Below are 21067 nucleotides of genomic sequence, written 5' to 3' on the forward strand. Positions count from 1 at the left end.
GTTGTCTGTATTGTACATGGAGGATTACATTCAACTATTTACCAGGCCCATGTGCTGCAGCCAAGATAAAACTCCAGTATCACAACACATGTGTAAAGAGTGCACCATCAGACAAGCCATTGTCTCCAGATCGATTCCCCATGGGATCTCAAACAATGGTTATGTTTGATCGGATATAAGAAATCGATAATAAAGGTATGGAGTTGCTAGTTGTGAGAATCCCGGATTATTTAGCAAACCTTGTCACGACAGATAATGTGAGATCGATTCAGTATCCATCACAAACTGGCTGACGCTTCACGCCTCCTGCACTCTAAACAACTCTCGACACCCGATGTTTGCTCGGACATCTCAGCGGGGGAAGGTATGTCGGCTAGAACCTCGCGATAATATAAAGAAGTATATATACCTGTACTATTTTATTTACCTTAATTTACCTTAATGACAGGGCAGTATACCATATTGATTTCCTCTCCACTAACGTAAACACTAGGCTGAAACAAGGGGTCAAGATAAGAGCTGTGTTTGTAGTGACTACCTTTCTGGTCAGTGTGAAGTGTCAAGTAGGTTTCAGGTAAAGGGGATGTGGTCAGCGATTTTACGCTTACATCAGCAAAAGACACTACTTTTTCTTTTTTTTATCATTTATATATCGTTGTCATTTATGTTGGAATACAAAACGTATGCTTTCGCGTATGTTTTGTTGTTTATGTAAATAAGCTACCAACACAGCAAGGCAGCTATGTCAATATGCGGGACGTGAGATTATCACTGCAACACAGACATGTATATCATTGTATAGACGCGTGTAGATCAACTCAGGACACAGAATGGTGAGCTGGGATATTTTAGCTGGAATGTGACAGGGAACCGGGGCTACACATTCACGGTAGGGTCTGTTCTGGTTTTCATGTCATTGTTTCACAAACTGCTCTGTAAAGTGAACAAATGGTCACCGGTGTGAAAGGAGAAGCACGTGTGTCCAGTTCCTTTAAGTCTCTATGATCTAGCTGAATGGTCACTTGTATGCAAATAGTCGGCATACAGACTCAACAGTGTACACTCACGACCCCGAGTGTTATCAATATGTACATGTTAGCTAGAATGAATGTGGACAGTCACTGGACACATGTGTTTATAGCGGGTCACGGGTTCCAGGTATGTGGAGCAGTGAAATTCATTTGCAATTTCATCGAGTTATTCGTTGCTTGTACCCATGCTTGTAAGGGTGACGTCCGGGATCAAGGGCTCCTTTCACAGAAGCAACTAAGGTTAACCTGAACTCCCATTCTTTAAGGTTGCCTTAGTCCCTGCGAGAGAGTCCCTGGGGGTTAGGCTCGCTAACTTGGTTGACGCAAGCTATAGTGTACCATTTGCCTACATCAATGTTCATGATGTCAATCACACGATAGTCTGGACGATTATTGATTGACCGCTGCTACACAGGTAGGACACTGGCAAGTGCAATGAACATAACAAACAAGTGAACAAAATGAACAATCAAACAAACAGCATTGGAATTATATTAGGTCCTTTAAAACTAACATTTACCGTAAAACGAACTAAGATTGAGTTAAGAATGAAGATTTTTATGGATATCAACTTCTTTTTAAAGAAGTTGATATCCATAAAAATCTTCATTCTTATGTATTTTCACTTCTAAATGACATTCAAAGAATTAAGACTGAGTTGGTGGTCAGGTTTACATGGCGCTTCAACACATCCCGACCAAGCAGGTCTCCCATCTTTCCTCTGGTTTGGTCAACACACGACGGATAGAGTGTAATATTCCAACACTGAGATAAGTTCATTTATTGTTTTTTTCACACCTGCTCTAGTTTATTGTATGGTATAACTTACCCACACGACTGTGAACAGACTTGATACAGGTGGAATACTACTGACTGGCGCTGTACTGACTTATGTAAGCTCTAACGCCAGCAGTCACTGGAGACCAAGGCGTGTATAAGCAACTGCTAGCTAATTATATATTGTGTGTGCACGCTGGAGTACAATGGGGCGTTAGTTGGGGGTCAAGGGGGTGTTACACACCAGGCGTGTAAGCTCATTACAGACGCAGGGATAGTTCACGGGCAGGCTGTGCAGGGATAAGTGTTTTATTCAGTCGACTCGTTGTTGTGGTGATTACACTGCGTGATTGTTGTGAGAACTCAGTTGTATAAAGGAACGATCGTTACATCTCGAAAAGGTAAGGAAAACAAATGTATCCAAATGTATATTTTAAAATCACAGAGGTTATTTAACAAGAACATTTAGAGAGTTTAGATCGTTTACTGCTTGAACATTTGCCGTGGTGAAGTATACACAATCTGTAAGTTCTCCGATGACGTACTGGTCACTGGTGAGGAGGACCACGGAGGAATCGATTAGTACCAGTCCGATTCGCCCAACAAGCAGACACAGGCCAGCGGTCAAGCTGATATTTACGAGCACTCTTCTTCCTGCGGTATATCACGGCAGTGGTCACCAAGAAGTGAACAAATATTTTGATAAGCCATCCAAGGTACACCAACATTTTATACACACAGCTTTAGCTTCTGTTGCTTGTAGATCTCAGAGACGGTTAGGCTAAAACAGACGACTGAAATCCTAAACAACCAAACATTGGGAATTCGCTTCAAATCTAAGATGAATTAAACTTTTAGATACAGCATCCACGCACTCGTTGATTATGGTGTTGAAAGAACCAAGATCCGATGTCTCAGAGACTTAACTAGCAGATCCTGACTATTGATAGTGAATTAGGCTTATCCCTTGCTCAGTAATTCGATATTTTATTTGTAAAGCATAATGTTTATTGGGCGCAAATGGACTTCTGTTGTTCAGACCAACCTTAAGTTATGCCGCCCCCAGTAGGTGTATTGATAGTAAAACGCCTTGAAATGATCGTTCAACGTATATTTGTAATGAAAGAACCAATACTTGGATTTGCTCATGCAAATCAGTGGACCACACCTGTCGTTTATCATCGGCGATATTAGTCACAGATCCATTCTCAGTGGCACGTTATGACCCGTGTCCAGACCTTCAAAACAGCCGTCTACCAAATCCAATCACCTGCCGACACAGTCCGCTCATGCACACCAGGGTAATGGTTTTTAGGGAATTATGGCCAAATTTAGTAGGAGTTGTATGTAAAGTGTCATGGAAGACAAGACAAGTATGTTAGAACGTTTCTCTCGGTGTCCTGCACTCGGAATGTCCGCCACATTATCCAGGGCTGTGCACAATGACATCTCACGCAAGTCTATTGACTTTACATAAATCCCGCATTATTCCTGTGTAGTGGACTGAGACAGGAGACTTCATGCTATGTATTGTATGTCTGGCGTTGTGCCCCGAGAGAGATGTCTTGATTAACACGGCGCTGACATGACTGCAGGGTCAATATCATCGATAAGGTATGACTAACATATATATGTTGTATCTGACCCCGTGTGGCAGGGCAGGAACACAGGCTGTAAGTATACAGATATGTACAATTGTGAAATAATGATTACTTAATCAAATTACATTGATTAACCATTTATGTATATACATCCAGTAACCTATTTTCACAGTAAACCGTCAGCTCTGATTCGATGTTGCTAGCTCGGCATTACTAGTGCACATGACTCCCCATATGTACCTGTTTTACTATATCTGTTTCTTTTACAAACCACAATAAACCTACATGCATGGACGAGAATTTAGGTAAGGTGAAATCTACTCTCAAGTACAGAGTTCCCCGAACCACAGATGCATTCTACCTCGTTTGAAGATCTTTCTCCAAACACAATTTATCCTCGTTTACAGTTTCTTGAAATTGTTGTGCCTACTAGCTTCACGCAATTCACCACCGCGTTGGGATGTGAAACCATGATTTTGTTTGTTTTCCATAAACAGACACAAGCATGTAACATTGTTAGCATTTAAACGAATGCCTTAACAGTTTCAGATACACCCACTGTTCATCACTATGAATCACTAGACCACAAGGACCGGCCAAAACACAACACCGTGGATACAATGAACACTTGAACCCATAAGAGCAGACCATCAGACACCATGAACACTCCCGTCGATCTGAACACCAGACCTCTCTCAGCTGAAAGCATGGAGTCAGAGATTGATATTGAGTTTCAAATGGACTTTGGGGAGGACACACAGCCATCGGCAGCACAGGGTGACGTCATAGACGAGAATCTGCTTGAAGAGGAATCTTTCATGACCTTGACCCAAAAGGAACAATTAGCATGGGAGGAAATGATCCAGAAACTGAAACATGAACTGGAACAACGCGGCAAAAACTTTTCAGAGTGGGCTGACAAAATAACGCGGCGACGAATGTATGCTTACGCAAGAATGAAAAAGCTGGAGAAGTATCAGCAGGCGAGAGAAGGCTTTTATAGAGATATTGACGGCTTTATTGAGACATTCCATGGAGATGCACTGAGAAGCAGTGACGAGATGGAGACTGCAGTGGAGAAGAGAGATTCTCAGATTCAGTTAGGTGGTGGAGATGGCAGTGGTCATGGAGTGAAGGATGGAGTTGACCTCGGCCTCAAGAAGGAATCCTCCACACCACGTATAACACAAGAGCCGCCAGTATCAGTCACATAATGTGTGATAGTGTATACTCTGGTGTGTACATGTGATGTACCAGTACAACCCGCGATCACTACCGTGTGGTCAGTGACCTATCGAGGAATTCATTTTGATTGAATCGTTTGTATAATAAAACGACCTTCCAATTCATATGAAATGTATGTTCCACATGGAACGGGTTACTGGTCTAACTTCCGACGTGGACATAAACATGTTATGAAATGACAACGAGTGTTTGTATCCTATTCATCCCGAGCGATGATTTTCATTCTGGTATCAACAGAATTAATCCACGTTTACGTGTTCAAACAATGGACAAACCATACAAAAAGTAAACATTGTCCTATATCACTTAAGACATTTGTAGCAGAACACCTCTGTGAACTAAACATGCAGATCGTTGAATTGCTTGGCAAATCGAAGCTACTTTTGTCACAACAAAATCGTCTTTAACATCCTTTTGCGATATGTACATAGCTAAAATCGATGATACGTTAGCGTTAAAGCAGCTGTTGTAAGCAGATTTGCCTGTGCGAGTGACCACCCGTGAGGATTGTGGGTAATGGTACTCTTCCCAGCAGTCCTTGCTTGTCAGAGGTGCCTAAAAGGATCAGGAGATCTCCTGACAGCAACCTTCACTTGACTGAGTGCATGTCATCGGATCCCACTAGTGTAGATCGATACTCGTGTTGGCTTGTTGTTTGACGCCACTCTCAGCAATATTCCAGCTATATGATGGTGGTCTCTTAGAACATCGACATTGGACCAGGCAAGTATGTGATTAACATCATGAGCATCTGCGCAAGTAGGATACGATGACATGTGTCCTCCAGCTCGCTTGACAGGGCAGTCCCGTTTGTCACCTCTAGTCAACAAGCATGGATCGTTGATATTTCATCTCACATCTCAACGGTTCGATACTCATAAATTCAATCATTGGATTGTCTGCTCCAACCGCCATATAGCTGAAATATTGCAAAGTGCGACCTTAAATAACGAAGGAACCGCAAGGCTGGTTCACTTCACGAAGTCGTGGTCATTGAAGTTGCTCGTTGGAAACATGAGTCAGAGAATACTGAAAACAAAAGAAAGACCATGGATCACATAAGGCGGATTTCATGTAAGGCAGCGTGCTTGGACCTGCGAACATTCCACGTACAGATGTCATATGGAATGTATGAGATTCAAGTGCTGAGTTCTGTAGGTTAGCCACCTGGCTGAAGATGTCCTACCTGAGCCTGGTCATACACAATAGACGAGTCGGTGTTATTGCCTCGTCGGCTTCGGTGAACTACTGTTTGGGCAAATCTTTTAGGTTTTAATGAAAATATATTACACATTTATTTAAGGTAGTTATAATCCTTCACGTGTCCTCCCAACCCTCATCTATCTATCACCACACACGCTAGGATAGGAACATATTCGGTTTGATTCTTTCTACATGCATACCTTACATAGTGTGCCAGGGAATAACACATGTTATAACACCCATTTCAGTGTACACCGAAACGTCGCAGTCATTGCAATAAAGAAGTTGTCTATCCATAACACGCTTTCCTCTTCATCATCCCAGCTTCTTTATGCCACCGAAAGAAAATAGATCACTACCTCTGTAAAAGATTTGCAACACCATGGCCTGTGTTGGTGAAAGAACACAACCCTTTGCTGATGGATGGGTGCACAGTTTCTCCTGGAGAGAATGAGTATTAAGAGTAAACGATAAGAAGTTTCTCTTTCTTCAAAGGTACAATACGATTTGCCGAGAATGAACACGGAAGTGTTGCAACAAAGTAAACAGTCGCGTGGCCGTACACAACCACAAACCTATCATTGAACAATCCGGAACAAACTGGGTGACATTTTGTTTCGGAAACATCGTGGGGTTTATGATAAACTCGAGGATGTGAACTTTACTCGTTCTCTTAAACAGTGTGGCATTGTGCTTTTCTCCCAAACAAGGGTCAATGACTTTAATGTTATCAAGAGTCTACCAGTGACTACTAGAGTATTCCAGGCTTATGCATATCAATGATAATGTTGTAACATATTTCTTAGAAATATGAACTTCTGTTCTTGGCCTTTGGATTGATTATATTATTTAAGAGTGATTTTAAAAAAAAAATGAAATCATGTACAAAACATGTGACAATGCAGCTTGTAAAGTTTCTGTGCCAGGGGTTGTCATGGGCAACGGCGTTTTGCAATAAACTCCATGATTCCGGCCAGGTAACATTTCTCGCCGAAATATCAACATGACACACTTGTTTATAACGAAGGCTTACTGGACATTCCAACGGTATAGAATATACAAATAGAAACAATGTCAGTTATTAACTGCGTGACGTGAAAAGGGAGGTCACTCTGACTACCATATACGTTCACTTCGTCAAGATGTCGAAATCAACAAGAAACACCAGAACCGTGATAGTGACTGCATCACTGTGCGTTCGTCAGAATCAATTGATGCTGCGTCCAGCTTACGTGAATAAAATGTATTACTGATGTCGAATGTCATCTATGCGATATGATAAAATAACTACAAATATATCGGCTGTTAGACAAGACAAGGCACGGTGGAGGGAGAGTTGGACAAACTGATGTGACTAACACTCGGGTCACATGTCGTGGTACTCGACGGATGTATTACTGCCATTGTCTGCACTCAGCTGTGTATCGCCATGTGTGAGATTGTGTGAGTGAGAGATGGACACTGTGAGACTGTGTGAGTGAGAGATGGACACTGTGAGATTGTGTGAGTGAGAGATGGACACTGTGAGATTGTGTGAGAGATGGACACTGTGAGACTGTGTGAGTGAGAGATGGACACTGTGAGATTGTGTGAGTGAGAGATGGACACTGTGAGATTGTGTGAGAGATGGACACTGTGAGATTGTGTGAGTGAGAGATGGATACTGTGATGTCCGGTTGTAACTGCAATGATATCAATGTCATATTAGGATGTGAGGGACACACACGTGCATACACAGAGACATCAACGAATACATGATATCATGATATCATGGAAATTCCCAGCGTACTTCGGAAAAAGTCCTTCCCGACTGAAGCATAGGATGCAGGGCGTCCCCCAGTGCATTGTCCGTATACCTCACATATCACCGCTGCACCTTTTCGCCGGCGAAATTGAGTACGATAGACGTTACCTTTCACCACTAGCTGTAACATGGGTTGGACTCATTGTGTTCCATCATAATACATCTGTATGCTATCGCAAATATGCTACGATCAATATGTGATGCTGTGAAATTACAGCCCGGGTATACATGTATACATAAGTTAAACCAACTGCTTCCATCCCGTAATCCGTAGACTGAAGTAGTGGAATTGGGTACAGTACAACTCCACACGTTGCAGACTAGGGGTGATGACTTCCTGTTGCAGCCAGCACGATCTGCCCAGCGTGAACTTATAGCTGTCTCCCGGGTAGCCGTGATTCCGTGTGCACATCAACAAAGAAGCTGTTGCCAGAAGATAAGAGTACGTAAATACCCTACTTAGAATCACGCACTATAAAATATATACGGATTTTTTAAATTGAAAATACAGCAATATTGTAGCGAAAGACAGAAAGACACAGAGACAGACAGACAAATAACGGTATGCCTCCCAGGTTAGGATAGGGAACTTCAGGCCAACTGTGCCATACTTCGACCTGTGTGTTTTGTACACTGTCGGGTCTTAAATCACCAGACTGGACTCCGGCCTTTGTGGCTTCACAGAAGCCATTTGTATAACTACCTCCGACTCGGCAATAATTAGTGAGGGTTGCGCCTGAAGGAGGTGGACCTGAGACAGCTGACGGGCGTGCGGTGAAATGTCAGTTGTAGTAAATAACAGAAAATAGCTGATTGAGTCATCTACAGTTAGTTAAGGACTTGAACCGGGGTTATTTCCATACAACGGTATATATGAAGATGGCCAGGCAGCTCGTCTGTGGAGTCTTTGAGTAGATCTAGAGTGTCTGTTTGTGGTACAGTTACAGCCACGCACTGGGCTGGGATACTCACATGTCAGACACAGCAACGCATGAATCCTTAGTGGCAATGATGATTGAAGGAAAGTCGAATTAATTGGTCTACGGAAAGATTGGTTTCGGACCAGGGTTTCGATATTGGAGTTTTATGGTCGTTCTGCCTGCACTGTGGTTGAAGGGGTGTTAAAAACAGACAACTAACTGTTCTCATTTAATGATCCCTCCGAATACACGACTATTTTGTGAAAGCTGTAGACACATATCTTATGTGAACCCGTTATGTTGGCACCTATTAACTGCAGTTTAAGGTTGACCTAATGTACAAAGGAAGACGCTCTGCATCAACAGCAGCATGTAGAGCCACTACGTTACTGCTGAATCTAAACTGACTGATATCCATGGATTAGTCATGTCTCACTTCTTTAAGTGACATTTTAGAAGCATGAACACAGTTATCGAGCAAAAGTTATCATGTTTTGCTTGGTAACGGTGTTAGAATCTACACCGAAACGTCGAAACGCCAGCGAGCAGAGACATAGAACACGGGCACTGTCAATGTTAAAGGTGGATTGGGCATCCTATGTCTCTGTTGCTGTACTAGGTGTATACCTCTCCACAAAGCGAATGCTCTCGTTTACATATTCCTAATCTAAATCATGTATTTGTTATTGGTCGACATATTATCAAATGCTTCAGGTTACAAAGCACGATGTCAACAACGACGGACTCATGGAACGTCACCAGCAGCAACGCCAGTACCGGCACCAGCACGATCACCGTCTCCCGTACCTGCATACACGTCATCACCATTACCAGTGACACATACATCCACGCGATACATGTCTCCTAGGAACATGTCCTTCATACATCCACGTTATACATGTCTCCTCGCAACGTGTCCTTCCTACATCCACGTGATACATGTCTCCTAGCAACGTGTCCTTCATACATCCACGCGAAACATGTCTCCTAGCAACGTGTCCTTCATACATCCACGTGATAAATGTCTCCTAGCAACGTGTCCTTCATACATCCACGTGATAAATGTCTCCTAGCAACGTCTCCTACATACATCCACGTGATAAATGTCTCCTAGCAACGTGTCCTTCATACATCCACGTTATACATGTGTCCTAGCAACGTGTCCTTCATACATCCACGTTATACATGTATCCTAGCAACGTGTCCTTCATACATCCACTCGAGACATGTGTCCTAGCAACGTGTCCTTCATACATCCACGTGATACATGTTTCCTAGCAACGTGTCCTTCATACATCCACGCAATACATGTCTCCTAGCAACAATTCAAATCTCTAAGCAAGGTGTCCTCTTCATTACCATGTGATCAGCGTAGTCTAGCAACGTATCCTCCCAAGAATCACGTTAGCCTGGAAGTGTTCTGTTATGACGCAATTACTGTCTATTTTGCTGCTACACTAGACAGGATCACAGTCGACGGAACCCGACTGACGCTGTTCTTTCAGCCTTGTGTTTTCGGGAGAGAGTCTGTTACAGTGGAAAGCCGCATCCGATGTAATCAAGAGATGTGGACACCATGTGTAAATAATGTATAGATCTTGTCTGCACAGTGTCGACGACTAGACATGTGTGTTAGATGAATGCTCGTCCATCAGCAGTCTGTACAAGGCTCTCAGCAGAGAACATACAGTTAAGTTTAAAGTTGGTTGGTTGTGTTTTAACTTATTCGGCCTGATGTTTGATGGATGTGAAACTGGTGGTGACTGGTGGACATATACTACTGAGAACATATGGTCATTCTGGTCCATTTCCAGGTGATGACGTCACACACGTCATGACGTCACACTGCTTGTGATCCATTTCACTATGACGTCACACACGTCATGACGTCATACTGCTGATGAAAGTGTCGATGTAGAACCCCCATCGTGCTGCTATCTCCCAATGAACGGATGAATCACCTGACACATGGTGTGTGACGAGCTAGCCACCTGGCAATGAGGTTCAGTACACAGAGATAATAATAGGATATTAGATATTTGTATGAACATTGTGGTGTAGTTGTGAAGCCGAATACGGTTTACCAATCAGCGTCAGTAAGCAAGTATCTCACATTCACGCTGTACATCCCTGAAGCTTGTGCAAGTAATATTGGGAACATTTCAAGCTGAATCTGTTCAAGTGAAATAAGACGATAAGAATAAGTTTACTCAGGAAATACCACTGAAAAGCCCGGCTCAATGTTATCTTGTGGATAATCACGTTTCATCTAAGCCTGGTGCCTTGGGCAGTATTTAAAGGGCAAATGTTGTTATTCAGTTTGGAGTCATTACAAAATCTACCTTGTGAAGCAATTTCAGTAAAGAAGTGAGATTGTTGTAATGACGTCTTTACATCAGATGATAATCCCATCTAACCTGTTTTTGCTATGTTTAGTAATAAAGAGATGAATGAATCCCCCTTTCGCTGTTGAGTTAATGACAAACTCATCCTTGCAAATCTAAAAAAGAAGGAGTAAAAATGGCAGCAAAGTACATAGTAATGACACAAGCTACGTAATAAACCCGCAGAATGGTGTGAATGTAAAAATGCTGGCATGATGAATGATTGGGGGCGAAAGGCGAATCTTGTCAAATTGAAAGTACACATTTCATTAAAAAGCATGTAGAAAACACAGCGTAAAATAACGAGCACGTTTCAATCTACTTACTTATACTCTATTCGTGGGTGATGTTTTGTCCCCACTGCGGTATTTATTATAAGACAGTAGATCTAAGACTGGTAGACCAAGGTAGTACTTCAATGGTACGCACTGTAAATGAGGAAAGCCTTTTGAAATCTCACTGGCGAATCAATGGCGCTATGGATGTTTGAGTGATGGTAATGGCGTCATATTTCAGCAAGATGACGCTATTATCACCCTACAATGAGAATACGCGGTCTAGTCCAACTCTGATCTGTTTTTATCATCCGCCTACAGCATACAGCCACAAGAATATAACACACTTGTTGTCGAACTCGATACATTTCACCAACTACCGTCCATAACACACACACATATAACGTAACCGGTTAAGTAACGATGGAACGTGACTCAGCCATTTTGGATCTGTAATGCGGAACACGTACCACGGTCAGTATAGCGCACGGTGACCTGCATAAGTACACTGACTTGGTAACAGTCGACTCCTTAACATTAAACTGAGCAGATCATACCTTACCGCAGTTCTGACCAGGATCACTCAGGCCAAAACGTACCGTCGTTTGAAATCTTTCTGGATTGAAGCCTCCGCTAACTGCTCTCTGGGAAGACTGACGGAACGCCTGACGTTGACGCCAGGTGTGAATGGAAGTCTGACACTATTGTCTTTGTTCGGTACAATTGGTGGAGACGCTGAGCTACCGGACATTGAGCTACCGACCTGCCATGGCGAAGAAAGTCGCAGTTGTTGCAGTCGGTCCAGGGCTCATTAACTGTTCATTTTGAGAATAGAGAACATCGGTGCCAAACAGGTTTGACTATACTTAGCAACAGATGCCAGTTAGTGTGAAGGACAAAGTAGCTGTGATAACAACAGATTGCATTCCTAGATGTGTCCTTGCAGAACTGCCTAAACACCATTACCTTCTCCGTCTACAGAAACCCCACCCACACTGACACACTGAGTATATTCACTACCATCACGCTTAGATCAAAAGTGCTATTGCATCCACCCCAACCAGAAGACCTAAATCCATCTGCGATCACGACCATCTCCGAGCTGAAACAGACCATCTGAGAACTACATTCTTCAACCTCAACGGCTATCCCAAACAACTTTTAGACAGAACCATAGCATCGACCTAGCAACAGCAAGAAGAACGTCAGCCACAGCCTAAGCCACCTCCTGTTAGGATTAGCATTCCCTACCGAGTTCACATCAGCTTGAAGACTCCCTACATCCCTAAGGCATACGATACACGCACGCACACACACACACACACACACACACACACACACACACACACACACACACACACACACACACACACACACACACACACACACACACACACACACACACACACACACACACACACACACACACACACACACACACACACACACACGCACTCTCTCTCTCTCTCTCTCTCCGGTGCCGGTATAGATCAGGTCTGCCAAAACACTAAAGACCATTTTGAAGGACAATGGCGGGTGTACATCAGCAAATACCACTCAACCGTATGTGTGACTGTAGCAGCAGCTATGTAGGAGAGGCATCTCGTCCCATTGACATTAGACTCAAAGAGCACAGAACTTCAGTAGAAAAATCAGATTAAGTCAGCCCTTTCTGAACATATTGTGAACAATCCGTCACACTCCACTGACTGGCAAGCAACAATCATCATAGCATCGAGCATCCATGATTGCCGACGACGCAAAATTTCAGAATCTATCAACATCAAGAGATTAGCACCACAGATGACCACGGGGTTTACCAATGCCTGTGAAATTAATTAAACTGAAGGCTTCACCAATATTCCCTTACTACTCCAAAACAGCTTCATCCCAACCCTTAGTATTTTAGCCCCCTATCAGCTATCCTACCGTATACCAATCAGACTTGTTGACTGTCGATTATTCACTGTAACAACAAGACACCGACTTTCGTATATGTCTACTCTCTTTTATCTGCTGTTTTCATTGTATAAACATGCATAAAATCAACACTCTGGTTTCATGTACATTACTTGTGTATATACCCTGTTTAACTGTTAGACAGCGTCCACCTGACGAAGGGGCAGGGAATAGCCCAGAAGCGTTGTGTTAATAATAAAGAAGAAGTTGACATCCGTAACATTTTGTCTTATATTACAATACCAACTTCTAAATGCCTCTCAAGAACTCAAGTCGCCTCTAGCAATGCAATGGCGGCCTGTGAACAAACCAGACAATCATGTGATCGATGGACCAGATTGTCCAGTTTATTTTAGCATTACGTCCCTTTGAAAGAAGTGCAAAAGAATGTGCGCGCTTACAAGTAACGACAAGAGGTTAGAGAAACAGGTATCAGCTTTAATTCGGTGTCCAGAGCCGTGAAATGACATCTGCATTAAAAATGTCCATTGCAAAGATGCCCATTCTTTGGTTTATGAAGCGGACAAACTACTCAATATAAAATTTTAACCAAACTCTGGTATACAAACTAAACTGAGCTTCGTGGCATTATTTGTTGTATTGAGAAAAGAATGTTCAAATTGTAATGGTCCTGCTGCTCAAATGAAATACAAGTGGCGACGGTAAGTGAGTAATTTTGTACAGGTGCTGTGATGGTGATACTGATATCCCATGGCATCCTCGTCTTGTCTTCTTCTTCTCATCAGTAAGGATATCTTCATGTTGGCTTCATGCTGGCTGACGACTACTGACAGAACCGTGATGGGAGGAAATCTGTGGTTCAGGTGATTGGCGATGATAGACGCCTCCCACAGAGATGGCGCTTACATGTCAGGATCTCATGTTCGATTGACAGTTTTTGTATTGGGTTGTCACACAGCAGATCACACTGAATATCAACCAATCACAATACAGGCAGGTGCGAGAAACCCGTTCAGTCGAAGCCACGACCTCCCAACAATGAAAGGGACCTATTTCACACTTGATCTCGTGCTCTGCCCCAAAATACAACGGATGCAAAAACGTGAAAGCAATGCAGATGTACTTTGTAATTTTGATGTAGATGGTGACGCTGGTCGATCACGTTCATCAATGTCGTCGTCGCTGTTTCTTTTACTGCTTCTGAAATTCTGTTTTGCTGTCACACTTTGTAATGAAGTAGATGTTTCTAGAACGTAACACGGGGAGTGTGGCTGCAATAGTTTGGGCTGTTGCATCAAATTACTTCTGCACGAGGGAGAATAATTTCGGCTAGCAAGCTTGTGACAAGTACATGAGATGGAATAGTTTGTGAACGCGAGGACGTTTTAAAGATAATTGTTAACCCATTTCTGTGAAAACATTTTGAACTCTCGTGAAACTGCTTTGGCTTTTTATTGATTACCACGGGTTATTTTTCTATTGATAGAAACGGCATAAGACTATATTCAGTCATTCGGGATAATCAACACGGAGCATGATGGCACTAATCAATGTCCAGTGTTACGGCCTTGTCGAGCCTCACATTGTGGACAGTCTAAATTTGTCCTAACGCTGGTAGGGTGACTTACGGTACTTTCTTGGTAGAAGAACGTATTACTGATTATCCGCATGGCCAGTGCTACTTATATACACCAGATGGGTGTGTAAGGTTTGATGAGCATAGTTAGGACAGTTTTTCTTTACACCCCAGCGCGCATGTTTTGTTGCAATGCTAGACGTCTTAGAGGTGAATGCTGAACAAACTTGGATAACAGCGTTTTTCATTTCGTGAGCTCGACGTTTCGACACGCATTTTTGTTCCCTTGACGGAAGGAACGTTTGCTTGTCAACGGTACAAGAATCTATATCAAATTGTCGCGCACAAAGTTTGTTCAGTATTATACGTCCCGACTTCCAAAATGTCACTCAAAGAAGCTTTGTAAGTTGATTTTCCACCTTTGTTGACATCCCCAGTCACGGCAGTGGCATATGATGTTAACTGATAAGTTATTGAACCATTACTGCACAATAAAAGCTATGGTAGCCGTATTTCACCTGAGTAGACAATGCAGAATTTTCGGCATCAGTGTAGACAGCAAACAAGGTAAGTGATAATGTTCAAGACCTTTCCTTGTGGGACTGTTTCTGAAAGGCTGTATAACTTACACGTTGGAGATAAGATGGCGAGACAAGTGATCCGTACATCACACTTTGTCGTACAAGACCTCGGTTTGCTTGGTCAGGCGTGACTCTCCAACCAATGGTAAAAACATCAAAGATCACAAAAACAGACTTTAGGGTAGGTTTTGGTGGTGTTACCCATTCCGATTCAGTTTATGAAGGCGAGATGCCATGGTCCTACTGTCTCTAACTAATCCTTATTAGATGCGTGTATGACTTTGCTGCTTCAATTCACTCTTGACAATGGTATCTGTAGAGAAGCAACGCTTCATAATAGAATAGACTGCCATCGATAACCTTTCTTTGCAATCTGGAAACTGATTTCAGTTACCCTTATACTGATGAAAATAATCAATGATACCGTCAACTAATTTTAAACTAGGAACCAAAATGTTTGTCTATTGCGACTTTTGGGGTGCTTTTTGCCGTTATATTGGAGTCTGTATCGCAACTCCCTCGATGGAGTCTGCTTTGCCCTAGGGACTAGTCTCACCATTTGCGCCGATTCATGTATTATTTCGTATTGTTTTCATATGAGAAAGGTGAAAATTCCGAAATAATTAAGCCAAACAGAATAGAATCTCATTGCCCACTACGCAACAAATTCTGATGATAAATTGAAATAGAAAGATCATTCTGCATCTGGTAGAATGTGTTTGCAAGGAAGGACTTGTGGTCGTTGCGACCAGCTCAGGTAATATTACTTACATATGCAAGTTCATGGGTTTACAGCATCTGTGTCCTGTAGATGGAACGTTTGTTGCTCATCTCTTGTTCTTCTGTACGTATATCGGATTATTCTTTAGTGCAAGTTACCAAAATGTTCAGCCTTACCTTCAGACAACAGGTCGCCTTATCTACTTCCGGAATGCCAAGATATTTGGTGTGTCAACATCATTTTTGAACCAGAGCTGGTTATCACAGAGACAACAATACCCACATACCTGTAAGTGAATGGACTAGATCCTCCCCATTACATACTCATACACACCGGCACACAGACACACAGACTCAGACACACACAGACACACAAACAGTCAGTCACTCACTGAAAACAAAGATTGTCTATGGGTCATGTGGCAGTTTTCAGCATTGAACTATGAACGCTATTTCTTTGACAAGTTTTATATTGAAGTAAGGTATGACAATGGACCCAGCTGAGTACCGAGCAGTGATCAGGTTTTTGCATTTGAAAGGTCGCACAGCAATAAAGATGAAACGCAAGCAACACGTGGAAGGACGCCTCTTCGTTCGACGTAGTTAAACAGGGCATCACCTATTTAAATGTATTCAGAACTTTGTGAACTGCACACCCCTCGTAGACTCCACATGGAACAATCCGTGGTCACGTGATCTACTGGTACCCTCATGAGGTGCTGACCATCATTGCCACTTGGGTACAGCTCGCACAGCAGTAATCACACACAAGGGGTGTCAGCTAGTATGTTGGACTGTTGCCTTTATTTGTCATCTTAGTAGAGCCCGGACCCACAGTGCCTGGTGTCATTGTGGTCTTGTATAGGTCAACAAGTTCTTGAGATTTGATATGTACTCTTGTGTTCAGATTACCTAAAGGACTGTAGGTATTACCAAGTCGGACATGGGGACCGAATACAGATCTCTGTACTCTCCAGTGTCCAGCATCCCAACTGATTGTGGGTCATCTTTCTCCAGTGGTACAGGCCGTTGCTCCTGCTGTCGAAACGTTACAGCCTGTCTGCAGACATCATATTTGTTTACTTGCACTTCACACTTTAACACTTTATCCATTTCTCCTGCGACATGTCCTCAACACTCTTAACTTTGCATATCTACAAACATGTGTTCATAGAAATATATCCTCTATTCTATCGTGTGATACATGAAATACTAACGACCACGCAAGCACGTGACACGTCGCCAAGCAACCTATCTACAAAACCACCCTAGTCTCTCATGTTCTGGCGTAATGACGTACTGTCTGTTTGGTTGCTACAGTTTCTCAGGGGAGAGTCTGTTACAGTTGAGAGCCGTATCCGATGTAATCAAGAGACGTGGACAGCATGTGTAAATAATGTATAGATCTTGTCTGCACAGTGTCGACGACTAGACATGTGTGTTAGATGGAAGCTCGTCCATCAGCAGTCTGTACTTGGGTCTCCAGTTCAATCCTGGTCTGTTGTGTTCTGACATATTGGGGCTGATGTGTTTGATGGACGTGGAACTGGTGGTGATTGTGGAAACGTGTTCTTGATAACATTCAGTAATTTTTGGGAAGGGTGTTTTCTAAATCTAATTGCAAGTAATCCATTTCACAATGGCTTTGAAGTGTCGTTTGTTACCCGTCATGTCATGTTATCTGTCGTCTGCTTCAGTAGGCTGTCGTGTTTATATTAATCATAAGACCATGGTTGTTATATTTCCCAGATCACCCACCCTGACTTCGCCTTGAGACACGAGTTTACGAGCTGCATGAAAAGTGCTAGTTTGAGGCAATATACATGATATAAGTGTGTGTTTCCCGTTTGCATCAATGTGACGGTGTAATTTTAAAGCCGAATCTCCCTGTTAGCTTCAGTTTCGTTCATCAAATTTACCAAAACATGTCACTTCGTGACTTGATCTCACGAGGCTCTTAATCGTCAACTGTATTGTTGTATGGGGGATGTGGGCGGTCTCTTTAGGTTAAAAAACCCCACGGTGACAGGAAGATAAACTCTCGCAATGATGTGTATCACACATAAGGGATAATTTATTTGTTTTGTTTGCATGTCCAAGTCCTATTCGTGTCGTTTCAATCTAACCCCTAAAAGACACAGAAAACCACATCTCCATGTCATCTCATGTATAACGTACGTGAGGCAGTGGGTTCATGGCCATTGTGATGTTTCAGTTCAGAATCTAAATGACAAAGTAGTCACAATAATTGTAAAATTGTTTTATTGACGTCTTTCCTCTTGTGATTATGTAGTTGTTACGAGGCAAGCACACGCATGTCATATCTCACATCGATACTAGCAGTTTTGAAAGTGGACATCACCTTGACACGTGTCGGAAGGTTGACCGCTGCAAGGTGAAGGTCACATGATTTACTATTACCACTGATATCATATATTTATGTTAAAGGAAGCCACTGTAATTGCACTCACATTGAGTTTTGTACTACAGCAATTTTACAGTGTCTTTGGATTCAAACTAAATCCTTTACGAGAAAACGTCTAGTCAACTTATTGTTTCAACTTGGAATTTGACAGGTGACAATTGATGGGAACAGTGATGTGCCTGGCTGAAATTGAATCATGACTACCTTGCCGACATCACGTCTTCCATGGGGTGTAAAGAGAATCGGTGGTGGCTGTTGTTTCTGGCAGTCCGTTCCCATGGATTATCCATCCTGTAACTGGTAACACATGAGCAGGGACGATTCGCCCTCCTGTATAAATACCTACAGACACATCATAACAATCTCACACATATCGCCCTCTGTAGAATTCAGTAATACTGTCATGGGATGCTCCTCAAGACATGAGGTGTTCAGTTAGTTCCAACTAAACACATTCTGACTGAACCTGGATGTCATGTAGTACGTGTTAATCCGTGGGCAAGGCAATGCACATTCACGGTAGGGGTGCGTGACACGCATGCTCATAACATGAACGTCCAACCTAATCTCTCATATAAAGTGATGATGTAACCCATCTCCTTCCCACAGATGTATGATTGAGTTGAATCGAAGAGGAACTGATGAATTATTGTTTCATTTTTTACCAAACCGAAAACTCCCCCTCTCCCCTCTCCACAACTGTGGTCCTATCTCCACGTGTCTACTTTCAGTGTGGTGACATTCCTTCTCTGTGACCACAAAGAAGCGAGTGTTCATTACTTCCCTATCGTGGCCCTATTTCCACGTGTCTGCAGGGAAATCAGCTTATACTCGAACTCTACAGCCGTGAAATGACTTCTGCGCTGCTAAACTATGAAAGTGAAGATGTCGATAGTTAGGTTAATGTAGCAGATAAACTACTCAATCAAACATTTTAAGCATACCCTGATAAACAAACTAAACTGAGTTTCATGGTTTTATTTGCCTGAGAGAAGATTGCTAAAAGTGCAGACAGGATATGCTGCTCAGCTGAAATATCAGTGAGTCAGTACTTTAGCTTTGTGGTGAGACCTTTATGTCGTGATGCTTGTAGTCCATGGCATCATTCTCCTGGCTTCAGCAAGGATATGCTGGCTGGCGACTACTGACAGACCCGTGATGGCAGGAAATCAGATAGACGCCTCCTCTTTAGGTTTTCTTCAGTCAGCCTACAGATCACTCTGAACAGTAACCATGAAACAACAGGTAGGAGCGACACATAACCGCTGCAGACCCAGAAGAGACCCAGATCAAAACTGGTCTCACAGTGAAAGTTGTCCTACATTTGATCAAAGTGACGGTCTCCCAATAATGAGAGGGGCCTATTTCACACTTGAACTCGTGCTGTGGCTAATATACTCCGGATAAAAGACAAATCAAAGAGGTGCAGTTAATCTTTTGATTTTGTTGTTGTTACCGATGCTGGTCGACCACGTTCATCAATGTCGATGGTGCAGGTTTTGTAATTGTACTTTAAACGCTGTTTTCATATCGCACTTTGTAAAGAAGTAGCTCTTTTAAGCAGGTCGCCTGGGGAGTGTGGTTACATGCGTCTGGGTTCTTGTAGCAGATTACGTCTGGATGAATGAGTGATTTCTATTAGCAAACATGTGACAAACTCATGAAGTGGAATAATTTGTGAACGCGAGAACGTTTTAAAGATAATTGGTAACTCTGTAGGGTGTGAATATTTGTGAAACCTCGTTAATTCATTTTGATATGGTGTTTATTGCCATATGGGTACAATGTGTGAAGTCTTTTGCCCATGTGCCCTACCCAGGTAGTGCTCGAAAGCTGGCCATTACGTCACATATGGGTACAATGTGTGAAGTCTTTTGCCCATGTGCCCTACCCAGGTAGTGCTCGAAAGCTGACCATTACGTCACATATGGGTACAATGTGTGAAGTCTTTTGCCCATGTGCCCTACCCAGGTAGTGCTCGAAAGCTGGCCATTACGTCACATATGGGTACAATGTGTGAAGTCTTTTGCCCATGTGCCCTACCCAGGTAGTGCTCGAAAGCTGACCATTACGTCACATATGGGTACAATGTGTGAAGTCTTTTGCCCATGTGCCCTACCCAGGTAGTGCTCCAAAGCTGGCCATTACGTCACATATGGGTACAATGTGTGAAGTCTTTTGCCCATGTGCCCTACCCAGGTAGTGCTCGAAAGCTGGCCATTACGTCACATATGGGTACAATGTGTGAAGTCTTTTGCCCATGTGCCCTACCCAGGTAGTGCTCGAAAGCTGACCATTACGTCACATATGGGTACAATGTGTGAAGTCTTTTGCCCATGTGCCCTACCCAGGTAGTGCTCGAAAGCTGACCATTACGTCACATATGGGTACAATGTGTGAAGTCTTTTGCCCATGTGCCCTACCCAGGTAGTGCTCCAAAGCTGACCATTACGTCACATATGGGTATAAATTCCGACGATTACAATACCAAAGACAATACATGTTTGATACGATACGGGGTCTAACTGCTGTGATCAGTGTTCTGTTGTGTTTGGCTCGCGTTTTAGGTGGCGCCATCATCAGTTCCACCTGCTGCTTCGGTAAT

At 42.8% G+C, this 21067-nt stretch overlaps 1 protein-coding gene across 3 annotated transcripts; it reads left to right on the plus strand.

Annotated features, from left to right (window-relative positions):
* The first annotated feature begins 292 nt into the window (after window positions 1–292).
* LOC137261783 (uncharacterized) lies at window positions 293–6156 on the plus strand. Of its 3 annotated transcripts, none has more exons than XM_067799565.1 (2): window positions 293–364; window positions 3953–6156. In XM_067799565.1, exon 2 carries the CDS (start codon window positions 4069–4071, stop codon window positions 4621–4623), a length of 555 nt encoding a protein of 184 aa, XP_067655666.1. In that variant the 5' UTR covers window positions 293–364; window positions 3953–4068; the 3' UTR covers window positions 4624–6156. The 3 variants fall into 3 exon arrangements, with proteins under 3 accessions (XP_067655666.1, XP_067655665.1, XP_067655667.1); XM_067799564.1 differs by lacking the exon at window positions 293–364 and adding an exon at window positions 857–889; XM_067799566.1 differs by lacking the exon at window positions 293–364 and adding an exon at window positions 3454–3481.
* The last annotated feature ends 14911 nt before the right edge of the window (window positions 6157–21067 follow it).

The sequence above is a fragment of the Haliotis asinina genome, chromosome 14 (genome assembly GCF_037392515.1).
Source record: "Haliotis asinina isolate JCU_RB_2024 chromosome 14, JCU_Hal_asi_v2, whole genome shotgun sequence".
Lineage (NCBI taxonomy): Eukaryota > Metazoa > Mollusca > Gastropoda > Lepetellida > Haliotidae > Haliotis > Haliotis asinina.